At 49.5% G+C, this 23,448-nt stretch overlaps 2 protein-coding genes across 7 annotated transcripts in view; both read left to right on the plus strand.

Moving 5' to 3' along the window:
• Window positions 1–3,163, plus strand: part of Bgn (biglycan) — a 12,559-nt gene extending 9,396 nt beyond the window's left edge. Inside the window, exons 5-8 of the mRNA XM_050125025.1 lie at window positions 369–479; window positions 613–706; window positions 850–988; window positions 1,826–3,163. Of these exons, the coding sequence (XP_049980982.1) occupies window positions 369–479; window positions 613–706; window positions 850–988; window positions 1,826–2,023 (542 nt within the window). The 3' untranslated portion in view covers window positions 2,024–3,163. The remainder of the gene's footprint in view (window positions 1–368; window positions 480–612; window positions 707–849; window positions 989–1,825) is intronic.
• Window positions 3,164–10,754: 7,591 nt separating this feature from the next.
• The window catches only part of Atp2b3 (ATPase plasma membrane Ca2+ transporting 3), a 71,220-nt gene continuing 58,526 nt past the window's right edge, over window positions 10,755–23,448 (plus strand). For 3 of the 6 annotated variants that reach the window (XM_050125042.1, XM_050125045.1, XM_050125044.1), the window contains exons 1-2: window positions 10,758–10,927; window positions 21,323–21,445. The gene's annotated coding sequence lies outside the window, so the exon portion shown is untranslated. Of the gene's footprint in view, window positions 10,928–21,322; window positions 21,446–23,448 lie in introns of all 6 variants that reach the window. The other 3 variants (XM_050125041.1, XM_050125046.1, XM_050125047.1) reach the window with 2 other exon arrangements.

Consider the following 23,448-nt stretch of genomic DNA (forward strand, 5'->3'; position numbering starts at 1 on the left):
TATAGGACGCAGGAAGATCAGGCTAATAGAGAGAATGGAGAAGGGCGACAGACCACCATAGCAGCAGAAATTGGAAGCCCTGACATTCTGGAAGTTCTGACTTTTTCTCTGCCTCTCCTATCTAATACTTTCCCATGCCTATCTGATACTTTCCTATTGCTTCCCAACTCCCAGAGGCCAAGAACAGTGCCAGATCTTTGAACTAGTCATCTTGAACAGATGGAGTTTTCAGTTAGTTAGCAGGGCAAATTCTTAAACTGCTTTCTAGAGGAGGTAGGAAGAGTCAGCAACCAGCAGCTCCCCAGCCCAGAAAAGAATGGTGTGGGGTGCCACTGATTGGCTCCAGGCTGACGGGGCTTCTCTCCTAGAGATGGGTGGGAATCCCCTGGAGAACAGCGGCTTTGAACCAGGAGCCTTTGATGGCCTGAAGCTCAACTACCTGCGCATCTCAGAGGCCAAGCTCACTGGCATCCCCAAAGGTAGGAGAGTGTCAGTGCCCTACCTCCAGGAGCATTGAAGGGGGTTTGTCCAGTATACTGGATCAGGGCCACCCTCCTGGAGCAGAGTGGGATTTCTTTCTACCTGCTCCAGACTCTGCTCTCTTCTGAATAGATCTCCCTGAGACCCTGAATGAACTTCACCTGGACCACAACAAAATCCAGGCTATCGAGTTGGAGGACCTACTTCGCTACTCCAAGCTGTATAGGTGAGGCTGGGACAGTCCTTGGGGGCTACAGGGCTCCGTCAGTAAATGGGGCAACTCATAGGATGGCACCCAAGTCCCTGTGCTCTATTCCAGCGTCCTCCTCCCCTCCAGCCTCTGATGACTTCTAATTTACTTCTCTTCAGGCTGGGCTTAGGCCACAACCAGATCCGAATGATTGAGAATGGGAGCCTGAGTTTTCTGCCCACCCTGCGGGAACTCCATTTGGACAACAATAAGCTGTCCCGGGTGCCTGCTGGCCTCCCAGACCTCAAACTCCTCCAGGTGAGAGCTGGCTCTCCAGGGCTGGGTGGGAGCATGACACCAGCCTCTGAATTGCCTGCCTCCCCTGACCCCATTTTTTAAGGGACCCAGGTAGAGAGCATAAGAGGACCTAGATTGCTCCCTGGGTCCCAGGTCCTCATTCAGACCCCACTGGAGTGGTGCCCACTCTCTGTTTGTACCGAGGCAGTACTAACTCCCATCTGTGGGATCTCTTGGGAAGGGGAGCCTCCCTCTCTGACTTAGCTTCCAGCCACATAGGCAAACTAGGTCTTTCCCAGCCCTGTTCTGGACCTCAATTTTATGTCAACTCCATTCATGATAGAAAGCACATTCATCCGCCCCTGGGGCAGCACATGCCGTGCTGAGAGCACCCTCTACTGGCCAGTGACCTTACTACACCAGTGAGCTCCTAACCAAAGCACCGTATCAGGATCACTGTTTGCTTCCTACAGTAGCCTCATTCTACCAAACATAGCCCCCACCCCACCCATCGCAACTCACCTCTCACTATACACCTCACATGAGCCCCTCATCCTGACCTGGGTTCAATCATACGCTAGTACTCTAATTACAGCCAATTCCCACTAACACACTTGGGTCATTGTTCTCTTCTGAATTGGGTGAAGCATCACCAACTGGCCATCAAAGGGTGAGCATGAAATGACACTAGGAAGTGACCGATGGAGTTAAATATGGAGGCAGGCCCTACCACTCTTACATCTGCCCTCCATCTTACCTCCAGCCTATAACACCCACCCAGGCTGGGACAGAGTGGGAAGGGGGGTCTGTGGCCCTGGGCCCCATGAAAATCCCCAGTCACATCCCCTCTGCCCCCAGGTGGTCTATCTGCACTCCAACAACATCACCAAGGTGGGCATCAACGACTTTTGCCCCATGGGCTTCGGAGTCAAGAGGGCCTACTATAACGGCATCAGCCTCTTCAACAACCCTGTGCCCTACTGGGAAGTGCAGCCAGCCACCTTCCGCTGCGTCACTGACCGCCTGGCCATCCAGTTTGGAAATTATAAGAAGTAGAGGCAGTAGTAGCCACAATGGTAGCCTTGGTGAGAGTCTCTGGGGAACATAACCAGATAGATGTTCCACAGGGGAAGGGGAAGCAAAGAAGCAAAGCCCCCCACCACACCCACACCCACACCCACACCCACACACACACACACACACACACCTTTGTTCCCCAACACTAACTCACTGCCCCAGCTCAGCCTCCCCCAGCTCCCAAGCCTGCACGTATGCACATGGCATGGCCCTCTCGCCCGTTCCCCTCAGCTTTTGAGATTTAACACTCACCTTCCATGTCCACTCAAAGACTCCCTATATATCTTTCTTCTTGTCCGTTCTGACACCCAGCTGCCGGTGGCAGGAGAAGCTAGCAAGTGTGGACACAGAACACTACCACAGCTACTGTTCTCTCCAGACATGTGTTCCTCTTCTTCCTCATCAATGTCTGTCTTGGACCCTACCTGCTGCCCTCGCCCTCTGGTGATCCCAAGTTTACAACCTGTACATCCCAGGCATTACCTGGCTCTACTAACTCCCAGATCAGTCCTTCTCTCCAGCCCTGCCATGCTTCCTTTTAGGGTAGTAGATATCTCCCCTGCCATCTCTGGACCCCGTTCATATCTCTCTAGCTCTGTATCTCTTTGCCTAGGTCTCTGTCTGTCTCTCTATTTCTGTCTCCGTCTCTCTCTCTCTCTTACACACACACACACACACACACACACACACACACACACACACACTGACCATCCCCTAGGCTGCTTACTGCTTCATAGGTCTCTGACCAGGCCTTGCACAAACAAATCTGTGGGCAACTATCTCCGTGATTGCCCCGCGCAGCACTTGACCCCCAGCCCTGGAGGAGGCTGGAAAGTAGAGGCCCAGAATCCTGTCCATATTGTCCAGGAAGGAGCCATACTCTGCTACCAAGATGAGGAGCAGGAAGCTTCATAGACCCTGAAGAGGCTCAGCAGGCCACCAGAGCCTCTAGAACCAGTTTGCATTGGCCCGTGCCTTCACCCCAAGATGGCTAGGTCCCTTCCCCTCACCCCTGGGTCCCTGCTGAGGTAGGGGCTGGTGAGCAGTTGCACCCAGTTGGAGGGCGTGCTGCTTCTGAGGTTGGTTGTCTTTCAATTAAAGAAACACTGTGCAATATGACTCGGTGCTACTTCTCTGGAACATCATTGGGCATCAAGAAGAGAACAGAGGTGAAACGAGGGACCTGCTCAGGCCACCTCCGAGGTTCTGCATTTTCACGCTCCCTTCCAGTCCTTGCCCTCAGAAGAAGGCCCTCCTTACCACAGGTCCAAAGATATAAAAGCACATACCAATTGACCAGACATAAGGCTGAGGTCTTGTCTGCTTTCCCGCTCCTTTCTTGGTCCTTCCATTGCTCCAGCTGTTCTTGATCTGAACCCAAAAAGCAGGCCACACCTGAGATGATATCTGCCTTCCCGGTGTGGAGCATTTGTGAAGCACCTTCTTGCTATGGGATAACAAGCTAGGACCTACTCTCTTCAGAAGGGGAACTTCAATACTCCAGCAGATCCCTGTATGCCTGTCTAGATGGAATTAGGGGAACAGAGTAATTCCAGAGCCCCGTTGCAGTTTGAGTAGTGACTAGTACCTGTGCTGACACTAGGAAAGGACAGAGGGGAGGAGCCCTTGGCATCAGGCAGTATACTGGTACAGCTACTTGGGCCCGTCTGGCTTGCCCTCCCATTCAGCACCCCATGGGTCCCTGAGAGCTGAGAACAGGCTGCAGCTGGATCATGATGGAGGCTCTAGTTTGGGTTCAGGAAGGCAAACCCACTGGGAATACAAGCTGCCCTGAAAAGAAACAGAAGCCCCTGAGGGCTGAAGGGAGCCCATGCTAAGCACAAGGCCTCCTGCTCAGGTCATGGGAACTGGAGCTTCCCTATGCAGTGACAGCCAGGCAGCAAAAATAGAGCAGCCAAGGCCAGAGTGAGTGACAGACCATAAGGGGTTCACCCAGAGGCACTGTCTGTGGTTTCTCACACACAGCCATACTCTTATGCCTGGCCTGGCAACCAAGGCACCAAGTGTCCCCAGGTTTCTCCTTTTGGGGATGGGAGGCACCACTCAGTGTGGTGGCCCAGCGATAGAATGTCACCGAGCAGCATCATAGCACTATTCTGGGGCATGTGCTCCACAGCCTGGCAATCTCTGCTGAGCTGGGCAGACACAGGGCAAGGGCACTGGCCCAGGGCCAGGAGTCAGGGCCTCAGCCCGGTCCCTGTGCTGGTGGGAAGGAGGGGCAGACAGCAATGAGCCCTGGTAGAGACAGAAAGATGAAGTCCTCAGTGTGTTTCTCTGGGGTATATTCTGGGGGCAGGATTCACCTCAACAGGTCCCCACACTGCGTCGCTTTTCCCTTCCTGCCTCTCTCCCTGGCTACTCACCTTTTTTCTCATTTGACTTTCTCTCATTTCAGTAAAGTTTACAAAGCTATCCTCTGCAGATCTCAGATGAGGGGCCCAGTAGGGCACCACCAGCAGCTCAGGAGACAAGTGTTACATAGGTGTTAAGTTCAGAGAAAGGATTCCACAGACAGCTCCTCACTGTATAGACCAAAGGCTGTAAGGCCCCAGAGAGGAGCCCATGAAGCTGGGCTGTCATAGTTAAAGATGGACTCCATCTTCATAGCACTTGGTCTTGGTCACAGGGATAAATTCCTTTGCCTTGGGACTGGAGAGATGGCTCTGCAGTTATGAGCATTTGCTGCTCTTGCAGAGGACCCAGGTTTGGTTCCCAGAACACAAATTGGTATCTTACAAACAGGGGATCCAAATTCCTTCTTCTAGGCACCAAATGCCCTCTTGCATGGGCACCAGGCTTATGCATGGTGCACGTACATACACTTGAACACACACATACCCATAAGATAAAAATAAATAAATCTTCCATTATGTGTATTTAAATTCTTCAACCTCACTTTACTATTGAATGCATTTCAAATTACCAGATAATGATCTGAAAAAAATCACAATGAAACCAGGTACGGGGGTGCACTCTCTAATCCTAGCACTTGGGAGGCAGAGGTAAAAGAATCAGAAGTTCACAGCTGACCTTAGCTACATGCGACTCAGTCTAAAAAACCTACAATTGTATTAAAATAGACCCTGGGACCCAGCAGCCCCTACCTCAATTTTCGTTAGGTTGGAAAGTAGATTATATTCTGGGCATTGGCTTTGGTCATAGGTAGCCCCATGGTGGTGGATTATGCAGAGCATAGAAGACAAGTTCCAGCCCAACATTTGTTTGAGTATGAGTTCCTGGACTTTGGGACAGACTAAATGAGGAGTGAAAGGAAGAGTACATTGCAGAGTGCTCATGACACCAAAGCAGTCCAATGTGCTGAATGGGAGACAATAGGGGAAAGGGGCTGCGGGCACCAGAGCTACCAAAGGCAGTGGGCATGTTCATATGTGATTCCAAGCAAAGGCCAGCTGGGCAGCCATAAGACTGGCAAACACTCATGTGTGCACTTATGAACACACTGAGACATAAATACATAGATGCACACACAAGGATACAAGCTTACATGAATACGTGCAAACATATACGAACATACATGCACAGAAACACACATGCACACAGACACAAATTAACACATACACAAGTATACACAAATATATACACAAGCACATATGCACATACAAGTCTATGTATGAAGACAGAAGCACATGTACATAATGTACATAGAAACTCAAGCAAACACACATTAATGATACATAATATAGACACACATGTGCACATGCACACATATAAAATAAACATATCTACACAGGCATACCCATTCATGCACTGCATAGAGAGAAACACACAAATAGATACAAATAGATGAGCATGTAGAAGTACATACACAGAGTACATAGGAATGTGTGCCATTAGAAACAGCTATTCTATGAACAAGGTAGCTGCCAAGGAGTGGCCTTGGCATGGGTCTAGGATAAGGAATTTTTCTGAGCACTAACTACAGGTCAGGTGCCTTCTGCATTCAGTGGGTCCCAGCTGGAGCCTAAGCCAAATCCACTGCTTAGGTTTAAACAAGTCAGATCTTGTAGAAGAGGCAGTTGGCCAGGTATCCTGGACCAGGGCCTAGATGGAAACAGGGCCCCTGGGAGGGGGATCTCTCCTTGAAGGGCTTGAGCAGAGGAGGTGAAGGACCTGGAGTGGGGGCCACAGGGCTGCTCTGAAAGTGTGGTTCCAGGTACTTCCCATGGGTTCCAGGCTCTCCTATGCACTCTGGGATCTCTTGGGAAAACAAAGATCATAGGAAGAGGTAAAGATTCTATTCTGGATACATAAGGTAGAGCCCTTGTTTCCCTTGGGGACCCATAGAATCCAAGGTAGCCTGGTGATGAAGGGCCCCGGTGCCCACTGCACAAGGAGCGACTAGGGAAGAGGGCAGTGCCCTAGATAGTGAGCTGTCCCTGCTCAAGAGAAGTGGTGTCATTGTGTGCATATGTGTATGCAACCCACACACATATGCACACACACAAAACATAGCTGATCAGAGCTTTTCAAAAGTACCAAGTGTGGGATCTATTGAGGCTAAGCAGGCTGGGAGGTGGCGGGTTATGCAGTGGACAATACTTTGAAAGAAGACTCTCCTTGATAACTAAGTTGGGGTTTATATGAGGATCCTTGGACTTCTGTGACAATTATTGCAGCTGATGAAAAACAGTATTATTTATTCTTTTATGGTTCAGGGTTCATGTTGGCAGGGTGGTACTTCCTGATAAGGTCGTGCCTCTTGCAGCTCCTGGTAACTCCTTGTCTTGTGGTTACTTCACTAAGCCTCTTTTGTTCACAGTCCCTTATTTCTATATGTGTTGGGAATTTCTCTCTGCTTGTCTTAGGATACTGTCATTGTACATGGGGCCTGCCTAAAGCACCAGAGAACATCTTCTCAGCTCACCATTCTTCACTTAGTCACATCTGCAATGACCTTAGTTTCAAATAAAGCCCATTCCAGCAATGGCAATCAGCCCGGATGACTCTCTGGGTTCCTGTCAATCTGCTCCATGGCTGCAGGTGAATACTGATCCTGGAACATTGGAGACGAGCTGTGATGTTAGCCTGGGAAGAGTAGACATGAAAAGGGATGGATAGGTCAGTGTCTACCAAAGGGACCAGGGCCTCTGGACCTGACCAAGAAACTGCCATTCCAGAGGAGGTTGTGCCAATCACACTAAGTGGCAGAAGTGAAGTTGAACAAGCAGGGGACATGACCTGGAGGCCAAAAGGAAGCAAGGTGGGTAGCCACAGGGTCCATAGAGTGGGGGTGGCTGGTAGTCGTGACAGAGCGGACTGAGGACTCAGGAAAATGAGAAGGGCTGGACATGAGGAGACCAGCCTGGAAGGTGGTCAGCTGACTGCTTCCTGCAAATTTCTAAGGCTAAGGTGAGATTGCCCAGGAGTAGCATGAAAAGCACAGGAGAGGACCGAGGTCCTGGCGTGGCAGATTCAGACACAGTGGGGGTAAGGGTAGGACCAAGAGGAAAGGAGGGAAAGGACAGGGAGGGAGCAGAGAGTCCGTCTAGTGGTTATCCCCGTCATAGACATCTCTGGATCTGTCTCCCTAAGGATTTCCAATGTAGGGAACTGGGGCAGGGCTTGGTGTAAGAAAGAACTTTCTAGCAAAGGTCACTAACAACTGGATCCCCCCTCTTCTCACTCTGGACCCAGGGCCCTCAAGACTGGCACAGAAGGACAGTGATACCAGGGATCTTCCCACATTGTGAAAGGCCACAAAGGAGACCCAGTCTGGGGATCGTTGGGGAGGGAGGCCATGTTCCTGTGCTTGCCACTCCTCTGCCCTCATTTGACACATTTGCTAACTTTCTCTAGGTGATTTATCAAGACCCCCACAAGCCTCCACTTGTTTATGGAGAATGTGGGTGATAAAGAAGAGCAACTGGAAAGTGGCCTGCAGCCCAGAGTTGCCCTTCAGGGAAGCTGGGGCTGATTCCACTCTTAGTCCCCCTGTTCTAGGCAATGGAAATCAGGAAGTGTACTGGGGGCTCTGAAGTCTACCCAGTCCCTAAGGAACCAGCTGCTGATTCCAACCATGCCCAAGTTCCAAGACAGCCATGGATCCTCCAGTAGAGCCAATGACACTGTGCTGGGGGTGGGGGGAGCTCTCACCTGGAGGATAGACAGAAGAAAGGGGAAATGGGGACAGTGTAGTGTGTGAGCAAACATGTGAACAGGAGTGTGAGGGAAAGTGAGTGAGCATTAATTAGTGTGGAAAGTAACTGTCTAAGTACTCATGTGTGAATACCCCCCCTGTGTGTGTGTAAGAGAGAGAGAGAGAGAAAGAGATGATGATGATGATAATGATGATGAGTGATTTTGTGAATCAATAGGCATGTGTGGATGAATGAATGCAGGCTAGCTTATATGAGTGTGAGGAAATATGTGTAAGTGACCTTCTGTGAGTGTGAGTGAGCATGTGCCATGTATGAGTGCACAAATGTAGATACGGGTGAACATGTGAGTAGTGTTTAATGAGTGTGAGGGTATGGTGTGTGACTGAGCACATGTGTGAATTGCATGAGCATGGGGGCGTGGGGGTGAACATGTGAAGATATGTGTTGGATGAATGAGGAGTTGGGTGAGCTTACAAATATGTATGTTGGGTGCTTGTGGTGTGGGTGAGCACTTGAATGTACATGTCGTGTGGGGGGGCTGAGCGTGAGCATATGAGTGTGCATGTTGGTGAATGTGGACTGAATGTGGGATGGCATGAGTATGTGAGTGTACATGTTGGCAACTGTGGATGCCTGTAAATGACTGTATGTTTAGTGAACGTGGCTAGGTGTGAATGAGAGAGTGTATATGTTGGGTGACTGTGGGATGGAGGCAAGCACCTGAGTGTACACGTGGGGTGAGTGTAGGAAGTGGTGAGCATGTGCATGCTGCTGAACGTGAGTGTGTATGGGTTTGGACGAGCACATGAGTATCCATTTTGGTGACTGCGGGATGGTGTGAATGAGTAGAAATGTATGTTGGGTGAGTGTGTGCAAGTGAGCACACGAATGAGCATATGGGGGGAGTGTAAGTGAGCAAGTGAATGTGGACACTGGGTACAGGGTACTGGGTACAGGGTAGGTACGAATATGAGTGTTCGCACTGGCTGAGTGTGGAATGGCTGTGTAGTAAGCATGCTGGTGAGTGTGAAGCGGCTATGAATGTGTGTGTGCTCATGTTGTGAGTGTGGGGTAGCTGTATGAATGTATATGTGAGTGTGCAAGTAGTCTGCCTATGCTGAGAAGTGTCAGTATTGGCCCTGGCTTTTCGACAGAACTAGATGCTTCTGGGGGAGGGGCTGACTATAGGGGTGTGACCTTCCCTGGTTCCACCACAGCAGTGCCTTCCTGTGCTTTAGATACGTGTCTTACACAGTGGCAGCTCCTCAAAAACTGCTTTCTCTGAACTCCAGAACCAAGTCATTCCCCGTCAATGGTTCCCCCATATCCCTTATCCCAAAGATCTGAAGAATCACTGTCTGGCAGCCACTCCCTTTCAGCAGACACCATTGCATCCCCATCACCCAACTCTGCCTGGTACATAGGCTCCCTTGGTGCGCTGTGTGTTTAGGTTTCTCCCTCCCTCTCTTCAGCAGGTGGAGTGACCCCAAGGTTTGGCCCATAGCCTTCGCCTCAGCCCCTACACCTGTTCACAGACCAAAGCAAGGTAGGATCTAGGGTCAGCTTCTGCTGTCCCAGCCACTGGAAAGCTCAGTGCTACAAAGACCAGTGACAGGTGCAGCTCCCCTCTTTAGGTCCAGGGGCACAAAAGGGTAACTACCCTCACTGGTGTGCATGGGTGTTAGGGGGTACATGTGGGTGTCTGCTCTAGGGTATCCCCTATATCTGTGTTTAGGTGTCTACTTTATCCTGGAAAATGGTTGTCGCTTGATAACCTTTAGGGGTCACAGACTGAAAAAATCTGTTATAAGCTCTAGCTTCCCTCTGGGGAAATGTGTTTGAATGCCTGCACTCCCAATGCTTACCAGGCGGTTTCAGACAACCATCAACCACAGGAGCCCACCAAGAGCCCGGAGACCCCAAGCTACAAATCAGCTCCAAACTCCAAGGGTAGAGGGTCTTGAGAGGTGCTGTCCAGTCATATGCGGGGGCTTTCTTCACCAGCAGTTTATCAGCCCCACTTTCCAACCACGCCCATCGCTATTCTGCCAGTGTCCTTGGAGGGCCATGCCAGGCTAGGAAGTGCTGGCATTCCCTCACATCCTGGGGACAGAAGGGCGCACACCGGGCGCAAGGCTCAGGAGCACCTTGTCCCCAGAGCCTGTTCGCCAGTGCACTGCCTCTCCATCCGCTCCTCCTCCTCCTCCCCCTCTTCCTCCTCCTCCTCTTCCTCCTCCTCCTCTTCCTCCTCCTCCTCTTCTAGCACCATCACCACCACCAACACCACCAACACCTCCTCCTCCACTACCACCACCTCCTCCTCCTCCTCCTCCTCCTCCTCCTCCTCCTCCTCCTCCTCCTCCTCCTCCTCCTCCTCCTCCACCATCCACCACTACCACCAGCACCAACACCACCACCACCACCAACACCACCACTAACACCAATACCACCACCACCACCACCAGCTCCCTCCCTCCCCCACCCCTTCCTCCCTCCCTTCGTGCTTAGAGCTGCGGCTGGAGTTGAGCGGGCGCACAGCGTCGCCGCCTCTGGTGCGGAGCGTGGGGAGCACTCGGCCACAGCCCTCGCCTGCTGCGGAGGGTCCTGCTCCGCACTGCTGGTCAGGCCGCCGCGTGCCCGGGCCCTTCCGTCCTTGGAGCGGATTGTTGCCCGCCAGGCGCCCTCCCGCAGCAACAGCGACAGCCAGAGCAGAGGCCGCAGTGGCGGCTGTGTGCATGCCGGGGTAAGTGGTGCCCGGGGCGCACAGGCGGGCGCGGAAGGGGTGGGCGCGTTAGCAGGCGGGGGCGAGAGAGCGGCCCAGCAGGTGGCGCGGCGGCAGGTGGGGGGTACGCAGGATCCTGCCCCAAGGCACCTGATCCTTAAGGGCCTTGCCTGCCTGTCCTTGCGGCAGTATGGGTGCGCGTCACCCTGGGGCCTCAGAGCTGGCGGGCAGCGCCCCGCACCCGCACCCGCACCCTGCACCTAGCATCCCGCGCGCACGCGCATTTGTGTCTAGGGAACAAGGCCGCTGGGGGCTGCGGGCTGTGGGCTGGGGCTCCAGGCAGGCATAGCCAGGGGCGCCAGGCCTGGGCCAAGAGTCTAGCCCCTGCGCACACACCTTCCCAGGGCTTCGAGGCAACCCCTCCCCCTGCCTCCCTGCACTGTATCATCCTCCCCCTCACATGTTCCTACACTGTTCTCTGCACGCCCACATAGCTGCCCAGCTGACCCTACTGGCATGGACAGTGCCACCCGCAAGTAGCAGAGGCACATTGAACAAGTCCTTTATCTCTGCCAACAGCTGCCTTCCTCTCCTCACCTGTGTGACCTTGGCCAGAGGGTTTCTGTGATGGGGAAGCTCGGTGTTCTTGGGGTTGAAGGCTCCAGCTCTGCTATTCCAGGATGTGGAGCCACTGGCATCATCTCTGGAGCCCAGGAAGACATGCTCCTCTCTCTATGACCTGGTCTCCCTCTCCTGTGAGCCACTATGGGGCTTAGTGATTCAGCCAACAGGGAGAGGCAGAAGGCAGGGTCCGGGGTCAGGGTCTTGGTGCCTCACCTGGGCAGGACAGGCAGGCAGGAGCTCCCTGTCGGAGCTCTGGCCAAGGGCTCAGGGAAGGAAGGTATGGGAGTATGCAAGCGCACTTCCTTCACTCTCCTGCTGCAAGGTAGGCAGGGCCAGGATCTCCCCCTTCCCACAGAATGTTTGCCACTCCAAGACCAGACCCTGAAGGAGGCTACTACTTCTTTCACAGATGGGGCCTTGAGTTTCTGGCCTAAAGTGGGCTGCTACATAATCAAGTCTCCATCCCAGTCTCCCCTAGCTCTCCACAAGGGTTTTGGCCGCATCCTGCAGATACCACCTGCACATACACCCCCATCCATAGTTCTGGGATCTGGATCTCTACCCTTGCCCCTTCTATTATGTGACCATTTAAAGTAAAGGTTTGATTCTTAATCTACATGGGCTTTCCAGGTGCCTGGCACAGGCTTGACAGAGTGGGCATTTGGTTTTTTGTGTGGCACATTCATGACCTTGATTCTGCTAGATCTACAGGCTCACTAATAAGATGAAAAGCTTTGATCTCTGTCCCCATTTCACAGACAAGATCGTTGAGGCTTCAGGAGGGGAGAGACTTATCAGTACACTGAGGGCATAGATGAAGGTCTCTTTGTTTTGTTTGAGCAGATAGCTGGGGATGCTTCTGTATATCTATGGGTTGTATGTATAAATAATGCCATATCACCCCCTTCCCGAGCTCCTCCTGCATCCACACATGGTTCTATGCAGGCTCCTGGACCCCCTGGTGGAGCCTTCCATCAACCATATTTATGAACTGAAGTATTTACACCCACCACCACCATCCTCCCTTGACAAGGAAACTAAGATTCCCTGGTTTGGAGAGGGGACCTTGGAGGAGTGGTCTGCGAGGCTGTCAAGTTCCCTTGGGGCCCAGATTAGGCCTAGCAGAGGAGCCAAAGGTGAAGCTGACCCCTCAAGTCTGCACCAGGACAGCCAGTTGGTCAGTCGGAAGGAACTGGGCACTTGTGGTCCTGGGGCATTGATTGCCTGCTACTAGCCTTGAGGCAGGAGAAGGCCAAGGGCACAGGCAGTCTTGATCAGCTCCACCTGGTCCAATCCCAGCCCTGCCAGGTGGTTTGAGTGGAAGGCAGCCATGCTCTAGCACAGAGGAGGTGAGGCAGGCAGATGGGAGCAGGGCGGGCGTGGGAGGGGGTTCTGCACAGAGCCAGAAGGAGAGCCAGTCCTTGGGGAAGGGAGCCCCTGAAGCTGGGAGTATGTTTGGAAGAACGCCAGCCTCAACAGAGAGAATGCCACTATGAACCCCTGGGGGCAATCAGGAGCACCAGCAGCCTGTGGCAGACACCTATCTTGGTCTCTGATGACAGGGGCTCCAGGGTATAGTGCTTGCTCTAAGCCTCATGGTTTCTGTGACCTTGGCTGAGTCTCTTTCCTTATCTAAATCTGAGGAACAGTGAGGAACAGGGTGCACCTTGCAGGGCCTGCACTGACACTTCAAGATTCCTAGCTGGAGATGCTAGGTTGAATCATTTGAGAGAGAAGAGATGGAAAGTTAGCTAGCAAGTGAACAAGTGAGCAAGAGAGAGAGGCCAGCCTGTGGATCACTGCACAATAGTCCAGTCTGGCCCAACCAGTCAGAAAGGCATCCAAAGTGGGCTGCAATGAGCTACCAAAGCCCCTCCACGTATGGCTGCTATGAGATGAGCCTAGCTGGACTCTTAGAGTTAATGTAGCCAGGTCCAACTTCTTCCAGCCATTTATCTTGATCGCCTACCACCTCTCAGAGCAAGTTGATGTACTGTATACCCTTCTGATTTTAAACTGGTGGTGCCTGTGATTCAGAAGTGATGGCTGTCTCCATCCCAGGTTACGAGCACATCAAATGGCAACGAGAACACTAACAATGGGAGTCACCTTGTGCCAGATACTGTTCTGAGTGTTCTACAGACATCCTTTGTCCTGCCCTTCGCTGAAATAATAACTGAATAAAGCAAGTGCTGTCCTTATCTGCAGTTGACACATTAACAGACTGAGGCCCAGAGAAGTTAAATAATTTCCTCACGGTCACACAGCCAGAGGATGGCAAAAACACCTGTTGTGATATCTCCAGAAGTTTCTTCCATTGTCTCTAGAAATATGTGTTGAACTTTACTAAAGGGAACACTGAGTGTTTGAGTGGACTGTCTAGGGAACACTTCTGAGGTAGAGTACAGACTCTTAGAAACATTCTACAGCTCAGGAGCTGAGATATTGGTGTCCCCACCCATGTGCCCAGTGAGAGAAAGGGATAAAATTTCTACCCATCCAAAGCACATGGAGAATGATTCACTTTCAATAAATATCTATGTCATGCCTTCAGGGACAACCCTAAAAAAGAGCAGATAATGAATGGAGACCTGGATTGTGGCACCAAAGTTCCCTCAAGACCCTCCAGGGCCATCTCTGACTTCAGAGTGAGCCCTAGCTGTACCCCAGACTGGCTAGGAGAAATCAAGACCTGCAATAAACACATGGTTCCTCCTTGTCCCCTATCCATTTCCCAGCTCCTCACTGTAGCCTTACTCTCTGCCTTGGCTGGGCCAGTGTAAGCCAGGTCAACGGTGCCCAGCTGGATAGCCCTCCCCTGCCAGGGTACCTTCTGTTGGGTGGGCAGTGCTGGTTCTCAGATGTAGAGGAATTTGGGCATCTGAGACCGTGCCAAGGTTGGAAAGGGAACAAGTCCAAGGTCACATGGCTAAGGAGATGACAAAACTGAACTAGATACATGGTTCAGACAGATTCCCAGGGCTAGCAACTAGACTCTCTTGGAGCCCCAAAGCTTTTCGGAGACTTGTGCCCAAACCAAAGATATGTAAATGGGCGTTACTGTCATTTACTTCAAACTTTTCTTCTCTTTAAATATTTATTTCTTTTATTTTATGTGTATGTGTGTGTGCTTGAGTATGTATATGTATATATATATATATATATATACCATGTAAGGAGCCTGTGGAGATGCGAAGGGGGCATCAGACCCTCCAGAACTAGAATTACAAGCAGTTGAGAAACCATCATGTAGGTGCTGGGAACCAAACCAGGTCCCCTGAAAGAGCAGGAAGTACTCTTAAGCCATCTCTCCAGCCTGAAGTGTGCCTTTTTCAAAGGGATCTCAAATTCACTGTTCTTGGTTCTCCCAGGAAATGGGCAGCCATTCCTTCAAATGAGTTCTTTCATGAACCACAGTCTTGAGACACTTTCTAAAGCGACATTATCTGATATGCCATTTATTATCCACAAGTAAGAATTTAATTTAATTAAAACGAAATTACAAGTCCCCATCTTCTGTTGCACTGAATGTGTTACAAGTGTTTAGTAGCCATGCATGGCTGCTGGCTTCCCCATCGGATGAGGAGGTATAAATAAATGTTCCCATTGTTGTCCAAAGGTACCACCTCAGCTTGGATGCAGACCTAAGTCCTTACATGGCTCCTAAAGCTACTTGTACAACACTTCCCTGTGGCATTCAATCTACTAGTCCAACTATGGCTCAAGATTTCCCAGAAAACCTGCCAGAAATGAAGTCCCCAGTGAGTTCTGGGCACTCATAAACATTTGAGGGAGTGTTCTTTGATTAGCTAGACTCTGATAGGAGGGTTTAACAAATAAGGATACAAGGTGCCAGTATGAATGTATTCTATTGTTGAGATGTGCCCAGCCATGCCAGGGGCCACATCTTATTGGTGTGATGGCCCTTGGGGACTCTGTTCCATAGTCATTCAACCGTATTTCTAGTGACCCTTGTGCCCTGTGTCTGCTTCTGTGAGAGCGGGGAGGAAAGCACAAGCAAATGAGCTTCACTGTGTTCATCAAAGATGCTGCTGCTACCAAAGCACCCAGCTGGCTGGATCCAGCAGCTTCAGTGGAGGCTGTGAGGCTTTGAGGCCAGGTTGCATCTGTCACAGCACAGTCCCCAACTTTACCCCTGCCCTGCCCATCCTGCCTAAGCAACTCAGACTTAGCTAGACAGCCTGAGCTCCAACTTCTCAGGAGCCACGCGGGGCTGGTGCTTGCTAGACTGGTCACAGGAACTACAGACAATCTAGTCATTCCAACATGCTCAACAAGGTCAATTCAAAGTCCCTACACAGACCCTGAAGCACTCTCTTCTGACCCCTTGAAAGGGAGTAATGGAGATAGATGTGGACATTCCAGGTCAGCTCATCCATTCCTTGAAGAATCCATTACGGCCAGAGCAATACTTCCTGAGGACCATTTCAGGGACCTGGACACTTAAGAGCATAACGCCCACTTATCTGGGGGGTGGGGGATAATTGTGCCAGGCATCCTGATGACTCCAGGGGTCCTCACACACCCAACGTGGAGCCAGCCCCGAATCCTAACACTACAAAATCCTGATGGTGCTAATTAGTCCCCACCGTGTGTCCAGGGTACTCCCAGCATTTGGTAGCTGAAAACAGAAGTCAGGACTGGGAGGCCACAGTTTAGAGGCCTGGGAAGATCTGTATAGATGGGTAAGATATTGTCTGGGGTTTAAAAAATAACATTTGTGTTCCTCCTATTTTTAAATAATGAATGTTTTACAGACATACTCTTTTTTAACTATTAAAAAATAAAACACAAAAAATCTAAGATGTAGGAAGCTCCTCTCCACCTCATTCTACCACCAAAGTACAAGCTAGTTTTCCATTCTATTGGACTTACTTCTGCTCTCTTTTCTTTGCATGAACTATGTATTTTCACATTACTGTAGTTAAACCATGAGCTCAATTGTGTGATCTATTTTTTACTTTAATAAGCATTTTCTTTATTAATATAATCCCCCCAAATGAGCTTTTTTTTCAAAATGGACATAGTTTACTTTGTTAAAGTACTCACCACAAAAAAGTCAACTTGAACTGTGACATAAACACTGCAAATGATCATTCGCTCATCTGACAGTTATTATCAGGCACACTGATGTATCAGGGCAGTCCTCAGTAATTACAATTTTTAATGGCAAAATAGTATTCTCTCAAGACATTGTAGTTCTCTTAATTATTTGGCTATTTTTGGAAATCTAGGCAGCCAGATTTGTCTCACTCTTTTGCATGAGGCTCTCTGAGCATCTTGGGAGAGAACACTCATGCTGTCCTGAGGAGAGGACCCAGACAACAGTATAGCCTGCCAAGTGGCTCTCCAGAAGGGCTTCTGAATGTGCCAGAAGGGCTCACTCACTGCGGCCTTGCCAGCTTTAGGTATTCCAGTCAAACAAGCTGCCGTAGGTATCTAGGTCAGAAAACATCTTCTTTGCTTTATCTTCAGTTAATTACCATTTAGGGAGAACATTTCTACATGTTTCTAAACTATTTTCTTTAGTAAAATACCTGGTCTTAACTTTATTTACTGAGTTTTTCAATGTTTTTCCTGTGTGTTTGAATCAAGGAAATTAATTTATACAAGGGAAATAAAGGTATGAAATATTTGCTGCAAAACATTTTAACCTCTTGATTCTTTACCTTTTTGATTTTGTTTTCAACCCATAAGATAAACACTTTTGTGATATCTTACTTGGATTCTAGGCTTACAGAATCTCTTCTTTTTAATTAACATCTTTTTATTTTATGTGTATGTGTTTTGTTTACATATGTTTCTGTGCTTATGCCAAAGGAAGCCAGAGATGGTGTCAAATCTCCTAGAACTGGAGTCCCAGATGGCTGCGAGCCTCTAAGTGAGTGCTGGGAACCGAACTCAAGCCCTCTGTAAGTGCAGCAAAGAGCAGCCAGGACTTTTAATCACTAAGCCACCTCTCCAACGCCATTACATGATCTCTACAAAATTCTAAGAACTATCAATTCTGGGTTTGTTCTCTCCCTCCTCTTTTGTAGTTATGCTTCTTAAGATGTTTAATTTTTTCCTTTCTTTCTATACTGGGGATTGATGCCAGGGCCTTGGGCATGATCCCACTGAGCTGCACCCACATTCTTCCTTAATACTTTTTAAATTTAGAGTTTTAATTTATTACCCAGACTGGCTTTGAAGTTCCAGTCCTTTTGGCCTCAGCCTTTCCAATAGCTGGAATTATAAGTATGGGATCACATATAAGTACATACTTATATGTGATCCCACAGCTGGTAAAATATTTAAGTCTCTAATCCAGGGGTCAGTATCTTCTTTGGTAAATATTTTCCACTTTCCAGAATACATGGTCTCTATCCCAGCTACCATGCTCTTTATGAAAGCACAAACATAGACACAGACCATATAAAAATGAATGGATATGACAATGTGCTAATAAAACTTTATTCACAAGCACAATTTTGCTGGATTTGGTCCTTGAGCTGTAGTTACTGAACCTCGTTTAATCCAAAAGAGATTCCTTTTCAGGACTATGAAGTAAGAAAGCAATGTGTCTCCTCAGTCAGGCTGCTAGCCACAGGTCCCCATTTTCTTTATCAAGGCACTTGTTCCCTGGAAAATTTATATGGGATCTTTCATCTTCCTCTCAAAATCCCTCCCCCCATTGACATGCCTGCTGGTGTCAGTGGAGTTCCTGAACTGCAAAATCACAAGCAGAGCTTCCTGACTAAACAGGGAGCAAGGAGGGAATCCAGGAAAAGGAGAGATGGAGAAGGCTCTGGGGCCATTCCATTCCCATTGAATTCCCACTGGCCTCTTGGTTTCCCTGAATAAAGAGTATTTGAGAGTGAGCCATCCCATTTTTTCCTTTTTGAACTCACTTTGGAAATTTGTTAGTCCCCGAACTATCCCAGAACTCAAAATTACTTGTGCTCTGCTATTATTTTGACATAAACCAGACCTAGGTTATATGTTGAGTTTAGTTCGATACTACTGAACCAAAGTTTGCATGGATGGATGGCCAGGGCCATGATGGTGGTGGCATGGGACATAACAGAGAAAGGAAGTGTCTGTTGCTCCAAAATAGGCCAGCCCTGCTGAAACCATTTGGTGTTTCCAGAGCACAGTTCTGTTTCCATGGCAGAGTAAGGGTTCTGTGTCATATCTCAGGCCTCAAACTGATTGCCTATGTCTATGGACTTCAGCTGCATTTCTCTCAGAAGAATGTGGGATCAGACACACTACATCTTGGTTTGGAGCCAAGGGATGACTGCGGCCCAGGAATAGCTGGTCCAGGGTCCTCAATTCCTGGGGACTTCCAGGAGGGATGTAGGCTAGGAATGGTAGCCTAGTGCAGAAAACAAGGAAAGGGGCACACAGACAGAACAGGTCTGTCCTCAGCACTTCTCCCACACCATCTAGTCTCCCTTGTGGCCCATGACTCATTGGCCTCCAGCTCAATGAATACTGGCTGGACATGAGTTTGGAAAAGGCCCTACCTATCCTGGGGGGGGGGGGGTCGGCAGAGCAAGAATAGCCATCACATTCTAGTCTTTGGTCTAGGGAGGAGAGAGGGCTCGCCTGGGGTGGCTGCTTAGTTAGGATCCTTGGACTGATGGTCCCTGGGGAGGTCTATTGGGATGTCTGGACATGTGAGTCCAGGCATGGTCAGAACTCTTGGGCCCCTGTGTTTCCTGCTACCCTTCCAAAGAGGAAGCAGAACCATAGCATCATTGTAGTCACCTTAGGGGACAAGTGGAAGAAACTCTGTGTCTACCTCCCAGAGAGAAGAAGCCTTTTGCAGCCTCACTACCTATCACTGCTTCAAGCTCTCAGCGTCATAGAGCATCTACCCATGAGCATCTACAGGGAAACTTAGAGGAGGGCCTGGCTTAGGCCCCTGATGGCCTCCGTGGCCTGCTGAGGAGTGCACTGGGATTCCTGACTGAGCGCTCATGTGCCCTAATGTAAAGGAACCTCTTCAGGACCTATTCCCTCCCAGGCCACCCCACAGACACTGCATGACTTTGGCCGTGCAAACCTCAGTGTATGTGATCCTGGTGGCAGCCAGGCCGTGGGTGACCTTCAGGTCCTGCTGTCACAGCCAGTTGGGATTGTTAAGGATGTTGGAGATGTGCCTAGCAGCCTTTTAGGTGACCCTCCCCCAGCTGCAGTTTCTGAGGTATACTTTCTCAGGACCACAATGGGTCACTGGCCTTTTCTTCCTTTGTTACTGTATTTGCCAATAGGCAGCAGTTGGGACAACTCAGCTGAGGCTGAGTCAGAGAGGTGGCAGCGACTGTTGCTTCCCATCTCTAGTGTTTTCTATCCCCAGTATCCTTGACCTCTTCTCTTTAAGAATAGCATGGTCACAGATGTTTCAAAAGAAAGAAAGGTAGTTTGGAGACCCCTGTGGCCTCAGAATTCCACGCAGTGACAAGCCCATTTCTTTACAACTCCTTTTCCACATGGGCTTGGTCCTCTGGCTGAGTAATCTAAGTAACAAAAGGGTCCCAAAGAGACTACTTTATGAGCATTTGGGACCCCTAACCTCCAGCTCCTGACCTTGACCCCAGTGAATTCCTCCTACCCTTGCCTCTGCCTGTTGGCCCAAGGAATTTAACCTGCTTCCAGAAACAACCCTCCTGACACACACATGAGGCTTGTGTCCCCAAGAGGGCGCATGCATGTCCTGGGAGTCTTCTTATCTAGTCCCTGCTTGTCCTGGCCTGTAGCCCCAATGGCTTCCAGCTGTCTATAATTTCCTTAATTACCTGTTTAGGCCTTGGTTATTTCCGGTTGTTAGGCTGACTCTGGGACTGGACTGGAACCACAGTAGCCAGCAGAGCTGGGGGTTTTCTGGATATGATGGGCTGGAGGATTAGAACCTGCTGCCTCCTCGGCAGGAGTCTTTCACAGAGGCTAAGCCATGGTGACTTCGGGTCTCCTTGCCCCTCTAAAGAGCACAGGCTTGCCCAGCTGTCTGTGCTTCAGGGCAGGAGGAAAGTGGGGGCCTGCGTGTGGCAGACGCGTGCGGGGGCGGGGCGCGGGCCTGGCTTGGCTCCTGCTGCAATGCAGCTCTCTGCCCGCACAGCTCGCTGTAATTGGATAATTAGTGTCATTATGCTTCCTGCCCATAGGCTTCTCTAGCTCCTGCTCTCTCTCTCTCTCCTTTTTCAGCTTCTGCCTTCTCTGGCAGAAAACAAATGACTGTCCCCTTTCTCCATGTAGAGTCATGACCCCAGTAACTATACTGCATGGCCCCAGCCAGAAGGGAGTTTCTAACTTTGCTTTGTACTCAGGGCCATGCAGCACTGTAAGAACCACTTGTGTGAGCATGTTGACTCATCCCACAAAAAATATTCTAGGGACCCCAGAGCAATGCAGGATCCAAGCAGACCTAGGGATGGCCTCTGGCTTCAGCAGTGGAGCCTGGTCCTGACCTTTGAACTGTGGGATCTGGCTGATGTCAGCTTCGGGATAGGCAGAGATGGAAGGTTTGGGAAATATATGTGAAGAAAAACTAACAGACTGAACAAAGAGCTTTGCCTTGCTTTATTTTCCTTGGGCTAATGGTCAGGAGGAAGCCTCCAGAGCAATGGATCAAGCCCCCTGAAGGGTGTGCACTGGGGGCATACCAAACTCAGCAAGGAAAAATGAAGTCTATTTTCAACTAGGCTGTGACTGCAGCCAGTGCTTGAGCTTCACAAGGACACTGCCTATCCAGCCACTTTATTAACTCTTTGAATTGGTTCTAATCAGGTGTCCATTGCTTTCTTGGATGTTCTGAGCAGTCACTCAGCAGAAGAGCGATACAGAATCCTCTGAAGACAAATTACTCAAGTTTACATCAGCCTCCACTCCTCGTTGGCAATATGACCCCAAGTAAGCACCTCAATCTCTATTCCTTAGATGCCTGTACTCCACAATAGGCATCCCCATCTCTTAACATAGAGCCTCATTGTGCAGGGCAATCATAATCATTTCCACAATGTCTTAGCTTGCATGTAACAGGACTGACCTTTTGTCTCTCTGCTTTGACTAGAACATCTAGGACAGTGTCAAATAACACAGGTAAGAGGGAGTCAGACTACAGATGCTCACGTGCTACACAGGGATCCCATGAAAGTGGAAAGCTTGGAAAGGCTCCTAATTCCCCACATCTAGGCCTGAATTGGGCACATAGTGAAGGTGGGGGCTCTAGTTCTTCCCTCTGCATTTCCAATATCTTCAGGTTATGGGATTACCCTCTTTAGTGAAGATCAGGAATAATAGCAGCTGTGTGAGCAAAGAAGTCCATTCCTGACTGCACACTTGTGTCCGCTGTGATGGCTTCTTAGTCTATAAGGATGTGGGCTCCTATATGATACATATAGATCCATGTGCAAGATGACACAAGATAAATGTTTCCGTCTGATCCTCACACCAGCATTTTAGCTAACAGGCAGAAGAGGAGCAGGGGAGAGTATGTCCTTTCTCTTTTACACCTCAACTTGAACTTTGAAGTTGTCCCTGTCACTTCTGTTTACATCCAATTAGCCAAAGTGTAGTTACATGGTCATATGTAGCTGAAAGGGAGTCAAAAATACAGCCACTGAATTGGACATCAAGACATATAGCTAGCAAAATATTATACAATCTCTTTCAGAACATTCTGGGGGTTCGTTAGCACTTCCCAAAGCTGTTTTGGCATGAGGAGTTGAAGTCAGGGCTCATGGTGGCTAAGTAAGAGCTCTACTATGGAGCTGTGTCCCTAGATGTCTTAGTTAGGGTTTCTGTTGCTGTGAAGAGACACCATGACCACAGAAACTCTTAGAAAAGAAAACATTTAATTGGGGTGGCTTACAGTATCAGATATTTAGTCCATTATCATCATGGTGGGAGCATGGCAGTGTACAGGCTGATGTGGTGCTGGAGAAGGAGCTCAGAGTTCTACTCTTGAGACAAAGGCAACATGAAGTGAACTGAGACACTGGGCGTGGGTTGAGCATATATGAGACCTCAAAGCCCATCTGTACAGTGACATACTTCCCCCAAAAGGCCACACCTACTCCAACAACACCACACCTCCTAATAGTGCCACTCCCTTTGGAAGCCATTTTCAAACCACCACACCAGCCCTTCTTTTATTTTTGTTTTGAGACAAAGTCCCATTAAGTTACCCAGACTGACCTTGAATTTATTCTAAAGCCCAGTCAGACCTTGAACTTTCAGTCCTCCCATTTCAGTCCACTAAGTACCTGGAATTACAGGCCTTGACCAACAGGATCTGCTTCCAAAGTCCTATTTTCTATAAAGAATTCACCCATCTTGAGGCCAGATTTTTTCCCCCAAGTGATTAGACCGTCCCTTCTGAGGATGGACTGGGCTTGATGCTCTCAAGGCAGCTCTGCCAGTAGCTCCAAGAATGGGACTACATGCCTGCTCCAACTGTTTCCAAGCAGGAGAGAAATTTGCAACATGACAGTGAAAGACCACTTGTTTAGAATGCTTGGACCAGGGGGTCTGCCCCTAGCACCACAAGACAGAAACAAAAGTGGGCCAAGTAGGTGGGCAATAATGGTAGTGGCAGGCAGCAAAGGCATGAGGACATAGAAGCTATAAGATATGAGCAGGGCACATGAGGAAGGGGTTCCTTAGGTTGACATTTTCCTGAGAGGAGTCTCCATACAAGCTCATTTCCACGTGAGTAGAATGGACCACTGATTTGACCTGCCTAGGAGGTGAGACAGTATGACTTAGGATACCACAGGAAACTGGTCAGGCCACCTTGGACACAAATGAGAAATGTGATTGGTTGGACTTATTTCCTTTTGGCATTATGGAACACACACACACACACACACACACACACACACACACACACACACCATGAAACAGGACATCAC

Source organism: Alexandromys fortis, unplaced genomic scaffold, assembly GCF_014885135.2.
Source record: "Alexandromys fortis isolate MF-2015 unplaced genomic scaffold, M_Fortis_MF-2015_v1.1 scaffold_225, whole genome shotgun sequence".
Taxonomy (NCBI): Eukaryota; Metazoa; Chordata; class Mammalia; order Rodentia; family Cricetidae; genus Alexandromys; species Alexandromys fortis.